Raw genomic sequence first — 22,084 nt, forward strand, 5'->3', positions numbered from 1 at the left:
CCTTTTCCATTGTTCTTTACACTTTGGCAACTCTTAGTTCTTTCTTCTAGTATTTATCTCCATATCTTAAATAATATTTACACTATTTCTTTATCAATACTAGATACTGTCTTTTATGGAAGATAAAATTGGTTTTTCTCATACCTCTCCACATTCTGTCCTTCAAACATAATATATTAAAATATCTTATGCTAGATTAAATACTAGTATTCATTGTGAATATTGTTCACTGCTGAGCAAAATAGTATACAATAATATTTACTTCCTTCAGCTTTCTGACAATGTTTATTTTCTTGAGTTATCACTTGCTTTTTTTTTTTTCTTAGTTTTGTACATGCCAGAATCCTTCCACACTCTTCAAAAGAACTGTTAAACCCTTCTCCAGTAGTATATTTCTTGTGGTCATCTTGCTGCTACAATCTAAACTGGTTGTTCTTTACCTGCTGTGCACTGTCATTTTGCAACATTTCTTTATTCCCTTCCTGTGAATTCCATTTGCCGCTCTCCTATGCAGTATGCTCTGTTTTTTTGTTTTTTTTTTTTTTTTTTGAACTAAATGTCTTCTTTTCTCTTGGCTTTCTGCTGCATTTTAGTGATGGCACAGTTACCAGCATTCTGGGAGAATATAGGTGGTGTTATTTTTTATTGATATGCTGGCCTGATAGATGGCTTCCAATATTTGGAAAAAGGGTTTTTGCAGATGCAATTAAGTTAATGATCTCGAGATGAAGGGTAATCCTGAATTATTCAGTAAGGCCCTAAGTCCATTGACAAGTGTGCTTAGACACACAGGAGAGATTTGACAGACAGAAGCAGAGCAGGCAGTGTGACCATGGAGGCATAGGTGGGAGGGATGTGGCTGCAGGTTAAAGAATGCCATTGAAACACCAGAGGCTGGAGGAGACAGCAAGGGATGGGTTCTCCCCTGGAGCCCCAAGAGGGAGTGAGGCTTTGCCAGATATGGACTTCTGGTCTCCAGAACTGTGAGAGAGTAAATTGCTGTTGGTTTCAGCTACCAAGTTTGTAGTGATTTGTTATGGCAGCCAAGGAAACTAAAAGAACATAGGTGTCCATGTTGGAAAGTAAGTTTCTCTCAGAAATTTGAGAGAAATTTCCTCTTTTATTTTTTGCCATTGAGAGATTCAGTGCTATTCTGCTTTCTAATTCTTCTCTTTTTGGAACCTCTTAAGATATTCTCTATCCTCGTTCTTAAAAAATTTATAGCAACTGATTGGTAGTCACTAATTTTATTTTATTTGTATTTTTGTGAGTGAGGCCTAGGGAAAAAGATACTGTTAGTGGATGTGAGAAGACATAAGAAAAATGATTCTTAGCCAATAAATAGAAATTTGGGGTAAAATGTTAAATTCAGTGGAGATTTGGTTCTATGGAATGAATCAGCTTACCACATACTTCATTTAGAAACAAGAAGAGAAACCCTTTGCCAAATTGTTTTAGTAGCTGTTCTGGGTGGTACACATATTGCTCATGAAATTAGAAGATTGTAACATTGGAAAAATTGTGATGTGGGGATATTCATAGGAAATGTGACTCTCAGGAGGAATGTACTTTTGAAGAATATAAGAAACTTAGCTTTGATTTTAAAATGGCATGAAGTAAACATGGTAAGGGGAAAAAAGCCTACCAGTTCTCTAGTTTTTCAGATTTCTTATAATTTTCTTTTCTGTTTTCTTCCATGGAAGTTAGAATAGAGGATGTTTGCTGATGGGTGGGGAGTTAGGAAAAGGGATTCTGAGCAAGTAGGTTGTCATCAGATTTGAAGGCTCCTGTGTTCTCTTGAGGAATCCGGACTTTATTCCTTATGTATTTGGAGGCCAATGCCATAAAGTAAGTGATGTGATCAGAACGGATTTTTCTTTCTCTTTTGATTTATTTCAGCTTTTATTTTAGACTAAGGGGGTACATGCACAGGTTTGTTATAAGAGTAATATTGTGCAATGCTGAGGTTTGTGGAATGATTGAATCTGTTGCTCAGATAGTGAAGATTTTATTATTAAGGAAAATAAAGGGCTGATGGAAAAGTCGGAAGACCAATTAGTGGGAACCAATTGCCATTCAAAGCAGAAGGAGAGAACTTGAACTAAGATTGTATGGGATAAAGTGGGTTGGGGTGAACAGAAAAGAGGAACCAGATTTAAGAGGCAGTTTTAAGGTATAGATTGACTTGATTTGGGATTAACGTGATGCAGAGGGATATGGGGGGGAAGTTATTAATAACTCAGAGGTTTACAGCTTGAAAGACTCAGAAATGCTGACAGCTTTCACAAAAATAGAGAATATAAAATATGGAACATGTCTGAGAGGTAAAGACTTTTGGAGGCAGTGGCCGCTCCAGATTATAGTCAGAATGAGAAGGATGACAATGAAGATCAGGTTAGCGGCAGTATGGGACAAGTGTTTGGTTAGCTCAGAAAACAGCATGGCCAGAAATGAGGAGGCAACCGGAAAAGCAAAGTATGATGAGGCCACTTGGGGCAGGAGCTGATGAGTCCTGTATGTCTTAGTAGGGTCCCTGGATCTTTAAGGATTAACTTGTTTACTGAGTCAGGGAATATGAATAGTCTGTTTTAGAGAGTCTTTCACATGATTAAGTGTAAAATCTAGGTTTAGATAATGAGTTTTCAGTAATTTGGAAGGAATTCCCTAATCCAGAGCTGTAATTTCTCTTTGGGACCAAATACATGAAGTACCATCCCAATTACATACCAACATGTGGCAAGGTATATTGACCAATATCTTCATGTTGACACCAAATATTTTTGTTTTGTTTTGTTTTGTTTTTCATTTTATTTTATGTTATTTCATTATTTTTGAAGAGATGGGATTTTGTTATGCTACCCAGCCTGGTCTCAAACTCCTGGGTTCAAGCGATCCACCCACCCTCACCTCCCAAAGTGCTGGGATTACAGACATGAGCTGCCATGCCTGGTGACCCTGAGTGGTTTTTAAAAATAATACATTGTATTTGGAACAGTGTTTAAGGAAGCAACAAAAACATATTGTTTAAGAAAAGTTTCATTAAAAATTTAAGCTTTAACTTTTAAAGGATTAATACCTCTGTTCCTCTATTCAAAACATGTTCCTATCTAGAGTGATTTGTTTCTCAGTATGTTAAAATAATCAAGATTTTATTAATGTAGAGGCATTAATTTTTTCTGTTAGCTTTCAAAGCTGTAGTTATTCCTTTTGCTGTCTTCTTGAAAAGCCAACTAAAATCTAATCGGATTTCTTGGAATTTAATTCTGTTACTCTAAAGGCCAGATAGAAGCAGATGTGATTTCAAATCTATGAGTCTCTAAGGAGAATACATTGGCTGCTGTTAGGAAAGCATTGGCTATATGTTACTTGTATTCTTGAATCACAGACTTTCTACAAGGTTTTCATTTATTTGAAATTGCCAATATATCAATTTCAGGTTTTGTTTTTTTAATAATGAAACTGCAATTATAATTTTATAGTAAGGGAAAATGCTAGCTGGTTTCTGTTAGAAAGTTATTTCATTGCTACACAACAATTTTCAATAGATGTCCCTAGGAAAAAGAGTTACTGGAAGAGCCTAGATATTTATTGTTTTTTTCTGATTTTGTGATATGAGCACTTTAAATGTCAAACATAAAGATAAGGTAGGGTTCTGTATTTCTCATTTATTTCTCACAAATGACAGTCTCCTAATTTCTTCATAGGTAAATAATTAGTGGAGAGAATCCTTTTGAGATACCTGGACTCTTTGGTATCTTACAACTTAGACCCAGACCCTGATTGCTGTGTACTTGTAAAAATGTGCATTTCTCTTGGTTCTTAGATCTGCTGAATTCTTGCTTCTAAAGACAGAAGCCTAGGAAAGGAGGACTTCCTCACTCAGGTCTCTTGGTGGTCCTCCAGCAATTTTCAGGATTTAGTTTTGTTTTCTTTTTTTGAGGCAGGATCTCATTCTGTCGCCCAGGCTGGAGTGCAGTGTTGGGATCTTGGCTCACTGCAACCTCCACCTCCCAGGAAGGTGGAAGCTCAAGCAATTCTTTTTTTATTATTTTTTTTTTAATTTTTTTTATTTTTAGTAGAGATGGGGTTTTACCATGTTGGCCAGGCTGGTCTTGAGCTCCTGGCCTCAAGTGATCCTCCTGCCTCAGCCTCCCAAAGTGCTGGGATTACAGGCTTGAGCCACCATGCCCGGCCAGGATTTAGCTTTTAAATCAAATTGGAGTGTGGAAGGCAGGCAAGAGGGAGGGGAAAGATGCTGTCCTTAGATTGCCCCTGCATTGCAGAACAACAGTGTTTTACTCTTACATAAAGCTGTTCTAATAAGAATTTGTGGAATCCTGATTTTGTAAATAATTCAGCTTAGTGTTTGTTTACTGAAAATTCCTAGATAGAGTTTAGACAAAAGTAAGACTCCAAGTTTGAAATGAGAACGAGCAGGATTGTACATATTACCGTTGATGGGAACAGTTTTAAGCCAGTTTCTCATAGTATTTTAGTCTTTTAAAATATGCTATTTAGTTTTAATGTAGGGTGGTCTGATTTGAACAACAGTTGTCATCAAAGTGAACTTAGGTTTGGCAGTGTGGCACATACAGCATTTTGATATAAGGCAAATAAAGTTATTAGTGAAGAATAGGAACTAGTTATTACAGAACTGCTGTAGAAATCTTTAGTTACTGTTGAAATTAATGGCGCCATATATCTTTTGCCCCTATATGAAGAAATATGCTCACTATTTGAAGTGGCTGCCTTTACTGGATTTTCTTTAGTGAGGCTGAGGCTTTAAAAAAAAATTATCCTGCACAAATGAGTCTTACATATTTGACTTTTTAAAAATGCATTATATTAAGACATCAGTCTTCTGTGTTTGCACCTATAATGCATGTTTAAAAATCAGAATATTTTATTGTATCTTGGTAAAAATTACCATTTCTTGTATAGTAGGCAGTTGAGACCATTTGTGGGAATATATAACACATAGTACTAAAGCCGCAGATCCTAGAACCAGACTGCCTGAGTTCCAAATGCCTGTTACGTATAGTAGTAATAACAGTCCCTATCTCGTAGGTCAGTTGAGAGTCAATTGAGTTAATACACATAAAGCGCTTAGAATGATGCTTAGTATGTAGTAAGTGCTATATAAATGTTTGCAATTATTTTTATTTTGCATTGCATATCATTAAGACAAGTTTCTTGTACTTAGGGCTTATTTTTCCTCTAAAAATTGTAGTCAAAGATGAATTCCAAAGTTGGAAACCAGTTTGAAGGGGAACTATTACTACTTTTTATCTGAATTATTAGATAATTCAAAAATCTTTCTTGATTAAAATTACGTTTAGATTTGGACATTCTCACTCATTTTCGGTGTGATGGCTCTAGTAGTGCATAATTCTTAGATAATATAAAACTAGATTTGGAGGAACTAGAAAGGGGTCCACTTTGCTTGTTCCCCATTTCAAGTTTGGTTGAACTAACGATATTACTTACAAGAATTTACTTACTAAGGTAAGTTTGGTTTCTATGGGGATGTTGTCATGCTATTTGAATGTTCTCATCTTTGTGAAGAGTGCAGAACATCATTAGAAGATTATACCTGTCTCAAGTTGGGGATTATGTGGATACACAATTACTCGGCGTCAGCAAGTAAGGATAGTGAGGAGAAGGATTGCGAGGGCACTTACTAGTGTATGCTTTGTGCCAGATGCTATGACGGATATTTTTACATAATTCCATTTCCAGTAGAAAACTTCTCTTCGTTTTCTTACCAAGATGAGCTGAAAGAACTGGGGCTGGCTAGTGAGCCGCAGTATCAGCAAGACTAGGAAGAGAATGGTGACGGAAGCAGCTTGCCTTCTGCTTTTTCCTAGGTCTCACATGCCCCTCATTTGATATGGAGCCTAATGAAGACCGACACATTTTAAAATCTAATTCCTCAAAACTGTTATGTAAGATAAAATATTAACCATAGTAAGACATTTTCAAATAATGAACTCATAAAACTAACTTAGAAATTTTCTTATAAATTAAGTTAGAATTGACTTTTTCTTCACTTGTCAAGGAATTAAAATTTATTAGAAATCAAATGTATCATGTATTTGATGATTGTGTGTCTAATACAGATTTTAGATTCCCCCCACCTCCCATTCTTTTTTTTTTTTTTTTTTTTTTTTGAGACAGAGTTTTCACTCTCGTTACCCAGTCTGGAGTGCAATGGCGTGATCTCGGCTCGCCACAACCTCCGCCTCCTGGGTTCAGGCAATTCTCCTGCCTCAGCCTCCTGAGTAGCTGGGACTACAGGCACGTGCCACCATGCCCAGCTAATTTTTTGTATTTTTAGTAGAGGCGGGGTTTCACCATGTTGACCAGGATAGTCTCGATCTCTTGACCTCGTGATCCACCCGGGACTCCCAAAGTGCTGAGATTACAGGCTTGAGCCACCACACCTGGCCTCCTGTCTTTAATTTAAAAAAAAAAAAAGAGTGGGAGGTGGGGGGCATTCTAAAATCTGTATTAGACACACAATCATCAAATACATGATACATTTGATTTCTAATAAATTTTAATTCCTTGACAAATGAAAAAGTCAATTCTAACTTGAATTTATAAAAAGTTTTCTAAGTTAGTTTTAGGAGTTCATAATTTGAAAATGTCTTACTATGGTTAATATTTTATCTTACATAACAGTTTTGAGGAATTAGATTTTAAAATGTGTCGGTCCTCATTAGGCTCCGCATCAAATGAGGGGCATGTTTTTGTTCATCACTATGTTTCTAACATATTGTTTGATACACAGCTAATTCTCAATAAATATTTGTGGAAGGAATGAAAAATTTTGAGTACTGCATCTATTGTATTACTTAATTGATACCACAAGGTGGTGCTGTTGTGTCATGAAATGAAAGCCTGTAAGATTAGTACTGCATAAATCCTGTGACTAAATGAAATTAATTGACTACCTGTTATGTTTATTGCCTACTTCCATTTATTTATAATTTCAACATGTGATTAGTCTTTGATTACAAGATTGGGTCAGGCAGTGAGCTCATAACATAAACAACATTTGGTTCAAATTTTTATAAAAATGTTAAATGAGATGGCATCTTAAAAAACCTAGCGTAGTACCAGGGTGGTTTCTTTTTCCCACTTTTAATTTACTTTAGGTTAAAGGCCTTTATTAAATTGTTATTTGTGGTGAAATAATTTGCCAAAATATTCTAGTAAATTATCACTGAAGGTTAAATAGTATTGTAAGTCTGTTCTGGTTGTCAAAAATGTTTTAAAAATTAAAACCAAATCTAAATTTATATGTTTTTCCCTCACTTAATTTTTTTTTTTGTTTTGCTTTCGTATTTCTTTTATGGAGTCCATAGAATATTTTACTAATGTTTAGTTCTTTATCATACATCTGTACATATATGATCATAGTGTATAAAGTAAGTCAGTTTATAATTTCTCTTAGTTTTACCCCTATTATAAAAACCAAGCATCGAAAAATGTGTTTTGTTGCTTAGACCTTTTTGTTTTCTTATGATGGAATTAATTTTGGAATATTTTGATTCTATAATCTTCCTCAGACTGAAGTGAAATCAGAAGAGGGCCCAGGTTGGACGATCCTACGTGATGATTTCATGATGGGAGCATCTATGAAAGACTGGGACAAGGAAAGTGATGGGCGAGATGACAGCAGACCAGAATCTGCAAGTGACTCTGATACATAAAGCACCATAGGAAATAAAATCATCATTTTATTTTTTCTAGAAAAATATTTCATCCCCTGATAATTGGGGAATTATAAGGATACCCAAAGTCAAAAGACTTTTGCCTGATTTAATATTTCCCCTTTTCATGTACACTTTATATATACTTTATTAAAATTATATTTTAAACACTGGTATAATTTTAAGCATTGTTCCTCAGAACATTTGTAAAAAGGAAATATTGCTGCTTGACCAGTGAGATAAGCATTTTGCCAGGATCATATTGGTCCTGTCTATTGGTGTGTTATTTCAGTATCACCAATGTTTTCAGAAATACAGTACCAATTCATAATTAAACTCTTTCAATTTAATAATTCTTTGCCTTCGAACTTCTAGACCCAACTATGTAACTGTAGTTTTGGGGAATGATTGGTGTTTTTTGGTTTGTATTGGGAAGTTATTGAGAAAACCTATATAATAAAATTTAAAATTATAGTTTTTTGAATTTTGGGTAGTGATTTTAGTTTTAGGTAATCTGGAAGCTGTGATTTAAACCACAGAGTTCAACTTTTATTTCCTTTTTTTTATTAAATAATATAAATTATGACAGATTTCATTGTTAGGCTGTTTTTGTTTGAGAGCTTTGCAGAGGTGGAAATTCTCATGCCTAACTTATGCAATGAGACAACATTTCTTAGGAAGCATGTTTGACATGTTTTAGTCTGTCACCTTTTTTTTCCTCCCAAATATTTGAGTCAGCTTAAATTCTTTCTTATGGACTTTCCAACCAGTGAAATGAGGTAGACAACAAGTAACCTGCAGCAGAATTCGCATCTGATTTGAGACTCAATTCCGTATTACTGCCTTAAAGGCTATTAAGTTGGGTGACTTTTAATATCTAGCTGTTAAAAAGAGGAGAGATTGTTTAAGTCATTTCAAAATTTCTGTGAAATGTGGCCTATGCTCTAAAGTTTTAAAGAGAATTATTTAATAAATGTCATTTGTTCCTTTTTGAAAAGGACCCATCCCTTTTCGTAATAAAAATAGTTCCCTCCTACCAACCAGTTGCACATACTGGCATCTGTTATATATTTAAGGATAATCCTCCCCCCAAAAAACTATGCAAGAGCAGAGATGTTTATATTTTGAAACCCATTTGAGTGTTACAGTATTATATGACTAAAGCTGAATCAGTCTGTGGCCTGGTATTTGTTATCATAAAGGAAGATGTACACGTAAGATACCAAGTGATTAAAACAGCAAAGAACAAGATGCATTTTTGTATTTAACTTTTGAACTTTAGTGTCTTTCAGTATAAATAAATGAACAAATATACCTCAGTAGCAATACAGAAGAGCTAAATATCCTGCTATAACTTAATACAGATAAATATTTCAATATGAGCTAGTAAACACGTAATTTTGAAAAAAAAAAAAATATGCATAGCAACTTAAACACATTTTTCTCCCCAGAACTAAGATTGCACTTAATTTCTGTTTCTAGGTTATACTAGAGCTTTGCAGGAATTTTTCTGAATAGTACATTCACATGATAGATATGGATAAACAGCTTATTTACTAAAATTTTTTGAAACAACACTCATGTTTTATAGTCTCTCATTTAATGTGAAAAAAATTTGACAAGATTTTCACATTGAAAGTAAGGAAGAGAATATTTTCATTTTCATTGTTCAGAAATTATTTTATCCCAAAGCAAAACTGAGTTGCCACTATAAGGAAAAAAAAAGTATTACTTCTGTTAGAAGGTTATAAAATACATATAAATTATATGACATGATTTTTTTATCATATAGATTTGATATCTTCTAGGTATTGTATTTTTGCATCTTGGATATTAAATAAGCAAAATACCATTATGTATAAATATGAAACCAAGAATGTGCATATTTTAGAAACTAATCATGTATCTTAAATGAATGTTTTAAGTAGCTTAGTTCTGTCACCTCTATTCTAAATATTTTACCTAGAACATTTTAATTATTCTTAAATGAGTCTGAATGTATTTCATCTTTCTACATTGTCTGTGTGCGTGCGTGTGTGTGCGTGCGTGTGTGTGTGTGTGTGTGTGTGTATGACAGTTTCACTGTCACCCAGGCTGGAGTGCAGTGGTGCAATCTCGGCTCACTGCAACCTCTGCCTCCTGGGTTCAAGTTATCCTCCCACCTCAGCCTTCCGAGTAGCTGGGACTACAGGCATGTTCCACCATGCTGGCTAATTTTTCTTATTTTTGGTGGAGATGGGGTTTTGCCATGTCGCCCAGGCTGGTCATGAACTCCTGAGCTCAAGCGATCCTCCTGCCTCTTGCCTTCCAAAGTGCTCCAGTTCCAGGTGTGAGCCAGCATACCCCGTCGCTCTTAAATTTTTTAAGGAGGGGAAAGAAAACCGCATTCCCCACCTTGCCATTTGCTTAAACATAACACTTTTAGGATTTTATTTTTGGTAACTACTTAGAGTAATATAGTCGGTTACTTTTCTTCAGTTAGAACTATAGGAAATAGGAACCAACAATTTGGAAGTGTTATTTCCTCATTTCATATGTAGAAATAATTATCTTATTTCCTTATTTCATACATAAAATGTTCTAGATAGTTGGATGGCTGGGGTTAATGTTCTTAGTATTTATCGTAGTTTAGCATTGGTTGTTAATTATTTTTAAGCATCAGAATTTGAAAGCCAAAGATAATACCAGATTAGGACCGAAAATAGAATTATCATGATAGTTTAGTCCTTTTTATCATGGAATTGGAGCACTGCATTTATTTTCGAATTACCTAGAATTCTGCATTGCCCAAATACAATTCAACTGATTGCAAAATACACCTTGGAAACATTTTGGATGAATAGTTCAGACAGAAAGTTACCACGAGCATTTAGGCCTAAAGTCACTCAGTAGGAGGTTCTGGGAGGTTTATTTGAAGGCAGTCCAATTTCTCTAAAATAAAATATTTTTTTTGTATTTTAGAACAGATGGGTGAAGAAAGGGATGCATAGATTCTGGGAAACTTCTTAGGGTTTCCTTCCTTTTCCTTCCACATCTCCATTAACGTGCTAACTTAAAGGCATTTAACTTTCCTTGAATTTAAATTCCTTAAAGTTAGCACGTTAATGGAGATCCTAGAGAATGAAGCTTATGTGGAGCTATGAATATTATAATTTGTCAATACTGTATTGATAATGTTAGCTTTGTTTTTATTTGGAAACATTTTTTCCAGTTGACCAAAGCAGAATTAATTCTGTTCTTTCCTCAAGTTCATCTATTAGAATCAATGTGATTGACATTTATCTGCACTCTGCATATCAGTGGTATAGACGCTTGTAAGCCCTGCAAATATTATGAGTTTGAAGACTGTTTGAGGTGAATTGGCAGTGAGAGCAAATTTTAGAAACAGGAGAGAGAACTACTTCGTGCCCACAAAAAGCTCTCTGATTCCTACCCCAAGAAAACAGGAGTTTGAATTTTGGCCAGCCGGATGTTTAAATCTTACTATTGCAGCACTGGTAGTCTTGGTAAATTTTTCATTGGGCAAGCTTTTCTGAAATTTAATTAAGTATATTACTCAGGGGAATCTGTAAACAGATTTAGAAGTCGAATGTTTGAGGTGGTTGACAGGACATTTAGAATTGTGACAAATATCTTAATAAAATGCTAAGTTATAATGAATCTAATCATAATTATGTAGCTGGAAGATACATTCTAACAGTTCTTTTTTTTTTTTTTTTTTTGAGATGGAGTTTCGCTCTGGTTACCCAGGCTGGAGTGCAATGGCGCGATCTCGGCTCACCGCAACCTCCGCCTCCTGGGTTCAGGCAATTCTCCTGCCTCAGCCTCCTGAGTAGCTGGGATTACAGGCACGTGCCATTATGCCCAGCTAATTTTTTTGCATTTTTAGTAGAGACGGGGTTTCACCATGTTGACCAGGATGGTCTCGATCTCTTGACCTCGTGATCCACCCGCCTCGGCCTCCCAAAGTGCTGGGATTACAGGCTTGAGCCACCGCGCCCGGCCCTAACAGTTCTTAAATAATTTTAGATTCTCTACATTTAGAGTACTTTCTAGCTTAGAGAGCCATATTATTATTTTTTACCTAGTCTACTGAACATAATTTCAGGGAGTTAGTATTTAGGACTTTTTAATCTAGAGATGCGGTAAACCTTTTAAATTTAAGTTTGCTTTCTTAAAATACATGTTCCAACATTGCTCACCTTTCTTCTCCCTCCTTTTTGTCCTCTCCTTCAGGGGGAGGAGCACATATTTAGCTTTCTGTTAAATGTTCTTTGGTTTTCAACTGAGTAAGACAAGCAAGGATATATGTTAGAAGAGTGGGCATAATACCTTCTAGGAAAATTATAGGGAATGAAAGTCTAAATCATTGCTGTCAATAGGACTTTTTGTGACGATGGAAATATTTTATGTCTGTGTTGTCCAATGTGGTAGCCACTAGCACAGGTGGCTATTGAGCATTTCACATGTGGCTAGTGATACAGAGGAACTAAATTTTTAATTTTACTTTAATTACTTTAAATTTTAAAAGTTACAGGTGGCTAGTGGGTCTATCCCAACTATGAAGAGAGTAAAGCTACAGAGCATGTATCTAGTCTAATAAAAAAAAAAAAAAACAGCGAATTTGGGAATTGTAAATCAATCTTGAGCTTTTTCCGTAAACGTTTATTGATGTAATTTAGGCATATAGAAATACTGGTGAAATTTTATTGAGTTATTGTTTACTTTTGTTTCAGTATTTATATTTTGAAAAAGATATGTTTCTTTATAATTAAATTGTATTGTAGGGTAACTATTGTCCGTAAACATTAAGCCACTTAATAACAAATAGTATTTGGTTTTTTAGTATTATTTATCATCTGAGGCTTTCAGAATTAATATATCAAACCTTAAATCTTTTTTGTTGTTTTCCAAAAGAATGGGTTTCTGGTACGTTAAAAGGACATCTTGGGAACCACCGGAGCAATAGACCATATAAGGACTGAATTCCTGTGCTTTTGACTTCTATCTAGGCGCCTACTTATTTAGGAGGCTTCCTGAGTAAGTATATTTAGTTGTAGGACCCTAGAGTTGCCTCGTTCCGTTCTATTCTAGCACACACTCAACATACTGCCAGAGCAAATGTAGGCTGCTGGAAAACACACACACACGCGCGCACACACACACACACACACACACACACACAGAGTACAATGAGCATTATTAAATGCACAGCCAATTTAAAATGATGAGGTGTTAACCACATTTGTATAAATAATAGTTTCTCTAACCCTGAATCATTATCCTGCATTTTTAATGCAATCGGTTCATAAACATCAAAGTGAAAACACCAAATTTGTAAGGTCAGGACCAACTGGGGCTCTAAATGGAGAGACAGCTGAGAGCTGTGTCCGAGCTGTGTCCGTATGCGTGGGTGGCCCTGCAGCTGTTGATTCACCCTCAGGCTACCAGACAGTTGCCTCTTTGCACTTGCAGAACCAGACTTCAATCTTAGGTAAAAATGTATCCCTCCCATGGAAAGGACATAAACAATGGATTGACATCAGCTCTGAAAACATCAGTGCGGCAGCCAGACTCAGCAGTTGCCCTGAAATACTGAGAAGTACCAAGCATAACATCAAGGCTGTTTCTACACCATAATATTTGTCTTTGTACAATAACACTAGGCTCTCTTAAGTATATTATAAATATAAAAGTTCATAGTCCAAAAGGTTCAATGTGGTGATATCCTTCTCTCCAAACGGCAGGAACACTAGGATAGATTGCATGAGACATGACTGCCCTATCTTGGTCCTTCGTAGGATTCCCAAATATACTCCTCAATAACCAGTAAATTTATATTTACACTGGACACTTTAAGAAATACTAGTATTCATTGTTAGATGAGAGACAGCATAATTTTGGAATAGAACAGAGTTCAATTTTGAGTCTTACTAGCTTTGTTTTCTTGCATAAGTTTCTTAACTTTCGTAAGGCTAGCATGTAAATCAAATATAATAATATATAGTTCATAGTATAAAAATTGGACTAATGTATGCAGTGTCTCTCTAGCACAGTGCCTGATACGTAGTAGGGTATCAAGAGATGTTCTCTATTATGCATTTGGAAGATTAGGTGCTGTGCCTGTAGGTTTACCATTCATTTTTCATCTATGTAATTGTGAGTGTTCCTTTTCTAGACAGAATTCCCCCCACCCCCACAGAAGTTTAAATGTGACAGATGGTAGGTACTTATTGAGGCCCAGCAACTCCACTTCTGGAAACCTTCCTCAGGAAAAGATCTTCATGACAGGAAATGCTGTGTAAACAGTATTATATATAATTGTTTTTAATAGCAAGAAATTTTTAAAAACTTTAAAGTTCAGTGATATGAGGACATTTATATAATAAACTATTGAACCGCCAGCCTTCTGCTTCCTTGTAAAATGATGGTTGTGAACTGATGAAAACACTGTCAATATGTTAACTAAAAAGTAAGATTAAAAACATTATGGATATTATAAGTAAATTTCTTAAATGCCATAAAGGCATGAAATGAATACAATAATACTTTTTTTAAAGAATGTAATTTTTGGCAGTCTGAAAAGACAGGCCTTATATTGAGAAAAAGGACTCGACATTGAATGAGACACTAAAACATTTTTTATTTTTTGCTTACTTATTCTGTTCTAGAACCCAAACTCTAAATACTGTTTAATAGGGCACTATTGATATTAGCTGCATTAGATGGCTTGTATGAAGAGTCCTACTTGCTAGAATCCTACTTTATCTTTTAAATTTTGCTATTTGCCCTGCATTGAATGTTGAATATAAAAAATTTGACTCCCTTTCCATGTGTCCACTGTTTCCTTGTGCCTCTTGATTAATAAAACTTTATTTTTAAGTGAGAAACTGTTTTCTTGATTTGTTTAAAAAAATCATTGCCATTTTGTTTTTAACCATCCTATTTTGCATAGTCCTAACACTTTTCTCAAGTAAAAGCTGGAACAGAACATGTAATAGCAAACATTTAAACATTGATTTTATGCCAGATAATATCTAAGATTTTCATAATGTCCCTTAACTCATACCATCTTCCTTACAGCCCTGTTAGGTAGATGCTGCCGTCCCCATTATACAGATGAGGAAACAAGCAATCAGTTTCAGTAACCTGGCCAAGGCCACACAGCTAATATAGTCCAATCCAGGCTCGAGTCACAGAGCTGCTGTACACAACAGTGATAACTCACATTTTAGATGATAATGTCTTATAGAAAATGAAATTCTAGATAGTCAACTCTTCTGGAAAAATAAATGGGCATTCAGTATTTTGGTCTCATTTAACTATGACGTAAAACTACGGCCAATGGAAGGTAGTAGCAGATGCCATGCTCTTTCGGGTCCTCCAAGATGACAAAAGGAACAATGGTCATGACAAAAAGGGTGGTGGCCACATGTATGCCCAAGGACAGGGCTAGTACTTTTTTTTTTTTTTTTTTTTTTTTTTGAGACGAGTCTTGCTCTGCTGCCAAGCTGCAGTGCAGTGGTGCGATCTTGGCTCACTGCAACCTCTGCCTCCCGGGTTCAAGCGATTCCCCTGCCTCAGCCTCCCGAGTAGCTGGGACTACAGCCATGTGCCACCACCCCGGCTAATTTTTTTGTATTTTAGTAGAGATGGGTTTTCACCATGTTGGCCAGGATGGTCTCGATCTGCCCACCTCGGCCTCCCAAAGTGGTGGGATTACAGGCATGGGCCACCGCTCCCAGCCAAGAAGTTATTCAAAACAGTACAGGCTGCGGCAAGTGTCTTCAATGCCTGTGTGCTTCCTGAACTGTATGAGAAGCTACAGTATTGTGTGAGCTGCCATTCACAGCAGGAAGCCTGCAAGGACTGAACATCCCGACTCCTATTTAGACCTGCAGATGCTCGCACCAAAGCTCATTAAAGGAGCTGAGTCTTTGAGGACTGAAGAAAAACTATCCTCTGGAGAAAAGTAAAATGGAATTTGTACTTTAAAAAAATTAGTAGGTGCCATTTATCGGAAGGTGAAAATTTTCCTAGCTGTGTCAATTTAGAGTTAACATATCACCCCAGGCTATTGCTGTCAGTTTATTCGGCAATGTACTATAGGATAATTCATTATAGGTCTTACCCGAGCATGTCTGATAATTAAAACTTTACATTTGAATTATCTGGATGCTGCAGAAATGGAACTACTTTAACTACTGAAGTGGTATCCAATGATTTGCTATATATAGCTATTTTTTTTATTCCTAAGATACAATATATTGGATATTTGCTGCTGTTTATTGCTTAATGACATTAGATGAGTCATAAAGGTGTAAGTGGTTGACATTTTTGCTATTAAGAATTTAGGTATTCAAGTTATGCTTTATAAAAATGAGGATGAGATTTTTAGCTTCCCATGTTACTGCCTAGGAGGTAACTGGTAACCAAAACTTTATAATTAAGGATATCCCATTGCTGTTGATCTAGCATCTTTTCTAAAAATGCATGTTTTACAACATTTATCTGAAATATTTTTATTTAATGTGCAGTAACAAATCAACGCAAAAGTATAAATTAAATGAATATAACAGTATAAAGTTGTAAGACATACCACAGCTTTCCTCTAGATGGCATGATTTCAGCTATCATTGAATCAAATTTTTCCCTACAGCCACAGGAGTGTGTAGTTTCTCAAGTGCGACATTGATTAGATTTAATTGTTACAACTGATTAAGTAGCCAGATTGACCTTGTAATAGTCTATTGTTTAATGATCTTAATTAATTTAAAATTATAAGACAAAGTGGTCTTAAAGAAACATACAAAACACTTGTTATCTCCAATAAGCCAGCAGCCAGAACTATTTGTCTCTTTAGGTCACAGTGACACATCCATTTCTGTATTTATTTCTTTGGCTTATGGTAGATAGCTTGCTATTTACTTGGACAGAAAAGATACTGCCTTTGTACTTAAAAGGACTCATATAGATATAACAAATCTGAAGATAAACCACAAATTGTAGGATTCTTGATCACAAAAATTTTCACATTAACAGGAAACTGCCCCTTCAATTATGTGAAGTTAACTTTCCTGGTGTCCCTGGTTTATGAACAGTTAAACTGTTTGCTAAACAAGACAGATCAACATGTGAAAAGTCATTATGATGTGACCTGCAAGCACCAAACGACAAACAGAAACACTGTTCTTTTTTTCTGTACTAGCACTAAAATGGGAAGGGCACGCAAACTCATTTTTACCTTTGAGATTCTTTTTCTGTTGTTGATTTTCAAAAATTTTAAAATGAATTTTTCTGGCTGTACACAGAATATGTAAAATGCTTGTTAATCCCATTATTGTTGGATTTATCTGACCGCACACCTCTTGGGAATTCATTTTTGTGGCGGTGCAGGTTTATATCAATGCTAAATTGCGCAAGTAACCATTTTCAAAATGTATCTCCAGTGGTGATTTTTAGAATATGCTGCATAGGCAAAGGGAAAAAAAGGCATTGGAAGTATGCAAAATATAGTATCGCCATTGTAACCGAAAAAAGGTCAAAGTCCAACTGATGTATTCTTAAAGATTTAGATTTTAAAGTGGTTTCATTTTAAATAAGGTAATTATCTGCGATAGTCCTGGTTTACCCCCGTTGTCTTAATATATCAATGAGTGGCATCCTCTTTACTCCAAAAAACGTTTGGATTTGTGTGATAAATGATATAGTTACCCTAGTTATAAGAACTTTATTTTCTACTAAGACTTAACATAATCATTAGTGAGTTTGTAGTCTGTAGTCTAGTTTTATAAATCATAACCATCCATATAGCTGTGCTTTAGAAAATCCTTATATACTGAGGCTTTTAAAAATACTTATTTACTAATTTTTCCCTCTATCATAAACTACACTTGGGCTTTCTTTTTTATGCAAATTGCTATTGACCCTTGGTTTTTGCTTTGTTTTTGTTTTTGTTTTTTGAGACAGAGTCTCGCTCTTTTGCCAGACGCCAGGCTGGAGTGCCGTGGTGAGATCTCAGCTCACTGCAACCTCTGCCTCCCGGGTTCAAGCAATTCTCCTGCCTCAGCCTCCCAGGTAGCTGGGACTACTGGCACACGCCACCACGCCCAGCTAATTTTTTTTGTATTTTTAGTAGAGACGGGGTTTCACCATGTTGGCCAGGATGGTCTCGATATCTTGACCACATGATCTGCCCTCCTCGGCCTCCCAAAGTGCTTGGATTACAGGTTTGAGCCACTGCGCCCAGCCTGTTTTTGTGTTTTTAATTGCAGGCTGATGGAGGCAGCAGAAGGGCAAAGTTGTTTGAAATGTAGGTTGGTAATTTTGGTAGCAGAAATTTAGACATTTGGAATTTCTCCCAATCTATGAAGCCCACTGAGATGACAACAGACACAAATTCATTTAAAGAATATGTATCTTTAAAAAAAACAAACTGTTTTGTTATACTCATTTTAATTAGGAGAACATAGTCATATTTTTCTCTATCACTCACCTTCTCTTTTTCTTTCTCATCTTTTGTTTTCATTTTTAGTTGGCCAAAACACTGTCCATTTCGCCTCAGCAACCATTCTGGCTTCTTGCCTTGTGAAGTCTGTGAACTTCTGTGGTGGTAGAATAAATGAAGTAGGAGTAGAGATTCTGTAAAGGTGAGTGTCAAATACTGCTCTAAAAAATAAGGAAAATACTACCGCTGGCTTCTTTTCGTCAACATTTTTTAGCATTTTGTTAAGCACATATCCAAAATGTTATTCTGTATGCCAACTATTACCATATGTTCATTTATTTAAATATCAGAAATGCTATCTTAGTGGATGAATTTCACCTGGGGCAAGAAACGAGAGGTTGCAGCTACAGGGATGACATAGCACAGGCCCCTGTGAGACTGCCTCCCAAAGAAAGAGTTTCCTGGAGAGCTAAAGTTGTAGAGATATGACTGGCCCAAAAGCCATAAGCAGTCATCAGTCAACTAATCATAATTCCGAAGGATGAGATAACGTTCCCACGGTGTATCATTAGTGTGATGAGTTTATCTCTTTAAAGCCTTACAACCTACTAATATGCTCTGGTTTCTCTTGGTGCTGTCTCTTTATCTTTGACCACCTCTGATTTCTTTAGACCCATCCTCTTTGCATTTTCCTCCTTGCCCATCATTCCTTCCTTTTTTCATAATACTTCTTCCTTAGATTAACCTTTAAATACAAATAATAATCAGATTATTCTTCATAAGGAAACCACCTTTCCATTTCATTATTCATAACCAGAATAATGAAATGAAGCTGTTTATAGAAATGCATACAGAACATGAGACAAAATTGATATAGACCATTGTTTTTAAATAGTAGTATCAAATATAAAATTATAAATAAAAGCTTAAAAGATTTTAGGTGTATTTTCTTATTAAAGGGCTATTTTGCATTTATCCACTATCACTATTTGGGGGAAAATGTAATCAATTACAATTGTTCCATATATTTTTTTTTTTACCACCTTATTTTTCATGCTTGAAATTATCCTGGAAAGCTTCCAGAATTGTTACAAATGAAGTTATTCTTTGGTCAATGTTAGGAAGGACCTATGATCCATAGGTGTAAAAGTCCAGGACAGGGATGAGTAGTTTTGTTTCCTTCAGCCTCTTGTAGAAATTCCACATTACTTAAGTGAATAGACCTATTGATGAGTGGAGAATGGCTGAGATGGAAACAGCTGCACCCTCTAGCTCTGTAATTTGGAAACAAAATTCCATTTGAGGATGTTAATAAGAGACTTTAATTGTGAATGTTTAACTGAACTTTGATAGTCATTTAGCATTTTATTCACCAAAAGTGTATTTTCTTGTCCTTTCCTCCTATAATTACTGGGGGCAAAATACCATAATATTTAAACTGTGCCTACAGAAACACTAGGAGGCATAACTAGAGGCAGACTCTTCTTGGGTTCTTCCCTCCCTTTTCAGAGAGAGTGAAGGCCAGATATTTTTATTATAAATTCCCTGACAGAAGTAAAGACATGATAGGGTAAGAAGCTCAGACAGTCAGTGTGTAACTCTGTCAGGATCACAAAGCCAGAAAGTGACAGAAATCTGAACCCAAGAAACTATAACTGGAGCCTGCCCTTTAAACCACTGTGCTCTCCTGCTTCCTTGAAGTAGTCAAGATGGTGTGTATCAGTTAAATACCCTTTTACTGTGAAGACTAGAGCACCTGGCACGTAAGATCTCCATAAATTTAGTGAATGTTTTTCTTTTTAAATATAGAGATGAAAAGGCATTAAAAGAATTATTTAATAGAAGAAAGGATTCATTTACAGTTACCAGGGAGACAGCTCTTGCAATCTTGCCTGTTAGGTCTTCAAAGAACTGATCATTTGAGAGTGGAAAGGGACTTCTCCTCTCTTGCTAAACTCACTTACTGCGCTTACCCATTCCAGAAGCTTTTACCGATACCTCCCCTGTCTTACCCTCCTAGGCTTTGGGGAAATTAAAGTAGCCTCTTACGAATAGGTCAGGGGTCTCAGGTCTGAGGAGTTGTTAAGTGAGCAATAGATATTCAATAAACTAAGTATATGAACAAAAGTGTGTATGTATATGTCAGGAAGGGGGTGTCTCAGAATTTATGGCTTAGGCCGTTTACCTAGAAGTGATGTAAATGGACTTTTGCTACTCTCCCCACACTCTAATCTGAATCTACTTAACTTAAGGTACATCAGTGTCTGTACCAAGAAGGTTGTCTGTAAACATGAGAGATGCTCACTGGTTTGTGGGAAAGCTGAACCTATATCCTCAGCAAACGATGGTGACAGCTAACTCAGGTAACCAGCCGTATTCCACAGTAACACCTTCACTCAGTGGCTCCAGTTTGGAGCTCCTGCGCTATGTCTCTGATGGCCGCAGGTGTAAGAATATTCACTTTTTGTCCAATCAGTAGAGCTAGCCTACTGCAGTTCTCAAACTGAACTCGGAGGGAAGACTTAACTGGATGAAACTCCTAATCTGACAACAGCGCCTCTTGATTACCTTGGGCTACTGGGCTGGTAGCTGGTTTCTCACTCCTTTCAAGTTGCTTCAATTCAAAACTGGTGTGAAGGAAAGGAACCTGCTAGTACTGATTTAGACATGATTTTTAGAATTATTCAGAAATGGGTTGGAACAATTATTTTATTCTGGAGTTTTTTAGTATGTGATAATGGAAAAAAATTCTGTATTCAAGGGAGTTCAGAAAATGCTGGGTTAAAAGAGTGAAAAGGTTTTGTTTTCTGCAGGAGTTTCAGAGCCTTTAACATGATAATGTTCCGGAATGAGGAATCTAAGAGGACAGTAGAGTACCCAGTATCTCCCAGACTTGTTTGACCCAGAATTTCTGTTTGTCAGAACATATTCTGGGACCACGGTTTCTCAAAAGCACATAGTGGGTAAGAACATAGTGGATCCTGACTGCAAAAGTCCAGCTATACCACCTACCGTGTTCTTAAAGTACTTAACTTCTTTGCACCTCAGTCTCATCTGCAAAATATGGATAATACCTACTTTATAGGGTTGTTGTGAAGATTAAATGACCATACACAATACACATCAAATTACTAAGTGTAGTACATGTTAGGTATTATTATTTTATTTATCCAGTGCTCTACTCATAATGTAGGCCTCATACACATCTAAAGTATAAATTCCAAAAGTGGTGGAAGGTTCTTTGTGACTTTTCTGAACTGGAGAACATATGAACTAGGGAATAGTATAGACACCTTGGGTTTGGGGGAAAACTCAACAGAGTTTCCAGTTTAAATCATCTGTCTAGTCAGTATGGCTGCAGAGTCATGCTGAAATGAAAATGTTGACTTTGAGTAACTAAAGGTAAAATAAAAGAAAAAGGGAAAGTGGAACAGTGGTAAGAATTATTCTTGTATTCATCTAATTTAGACTGGGTTGAATTAGAAAATGTCAAGTTATGAGTAGTGTAGAACACTAGACATCAAACACTTAAAATTCCAGCTTCCTTGATTAATGCTATGGAAAGAATGAAGTTGGTTGATAATGTTTAGCCAGCCTAGCGAGAAGGTGAAGAGAAAGCCATACAGGAAGTGGCTAGGTAGTAAATTATAAAGGTGACCATTCATTCAAGTCAGTAAAACAAGCAAATATACCTTATTCTTTAAGTAAAAAATGATGCCTCTGTGTTTTCCAGCAGTTCACAAACAGAAGGCTATATCATAAACTACAAACAGAACACACTCTAGGATGGCAGCCTGTTGAGGTATCCCAGAAAATTAGAGGACATGAATTTAAAAGGTTGGAAGGTATGTCTTTAGGACTGGCCTGGCCCTGAGTAGACGGGCGTTGTGCACATGTAACATAGGAGGAAAGTCTTCCA

General features: G+C 36.0%; 1 protein-coding gene across 1 annotated transcript in view; it reads left to right on the forward strand.

Annotated features, from left to right (window-relative positions):
* Nucleotides 1-22,084, forward strand: part of RRP15 (ribosomal RNA processing 15 homolog) — a 51,972-nt gene that overhangs the window by 28,814 nt on the left and 1,074 nt on the right. The window contains exons 5-8 of the mRNA XM_039463448.2: nucleotides 7,575-12,758; nucleotides 18,253-18,367; nucleotides 20,418-20,528; nucleotides 20,979-22,010. Of these exons, the coding sequence (XP_039319382.1) occupies nucleotides 7,575-7,718 (144 nt within the window). The 3' untranslated portion in view covers nucleotides 7,719-12,758; nucleotides 18,253-18,367; nucleotides 20,418-20,528; nucleotides 20,979-22,010. The remainder of the gene's footprint in view (nucleotides 1-7,574; nucleotides 12,759-18,252; nucleotides 18,368-20,417; nucleotides 20,529-20,978; nucleotides 22,011-22,084) is intronic.

Source organism: Saimiri boliviensis, chromosome 14, assembly GCF_048565385.1.
Source record: "Saimiri boliviensis isolate mSaiBol1 chromosome 14, mSaiBol1.pri, whole genome shotgun sequence".
In the NCBI taxonomy this organism is placed as follows: domain Eukaryota; kingdom Metazoa; phylum Chordata; class Mammalia; order Primates; family Cebidae; genus Saimiri; species Saimiri boliviensis.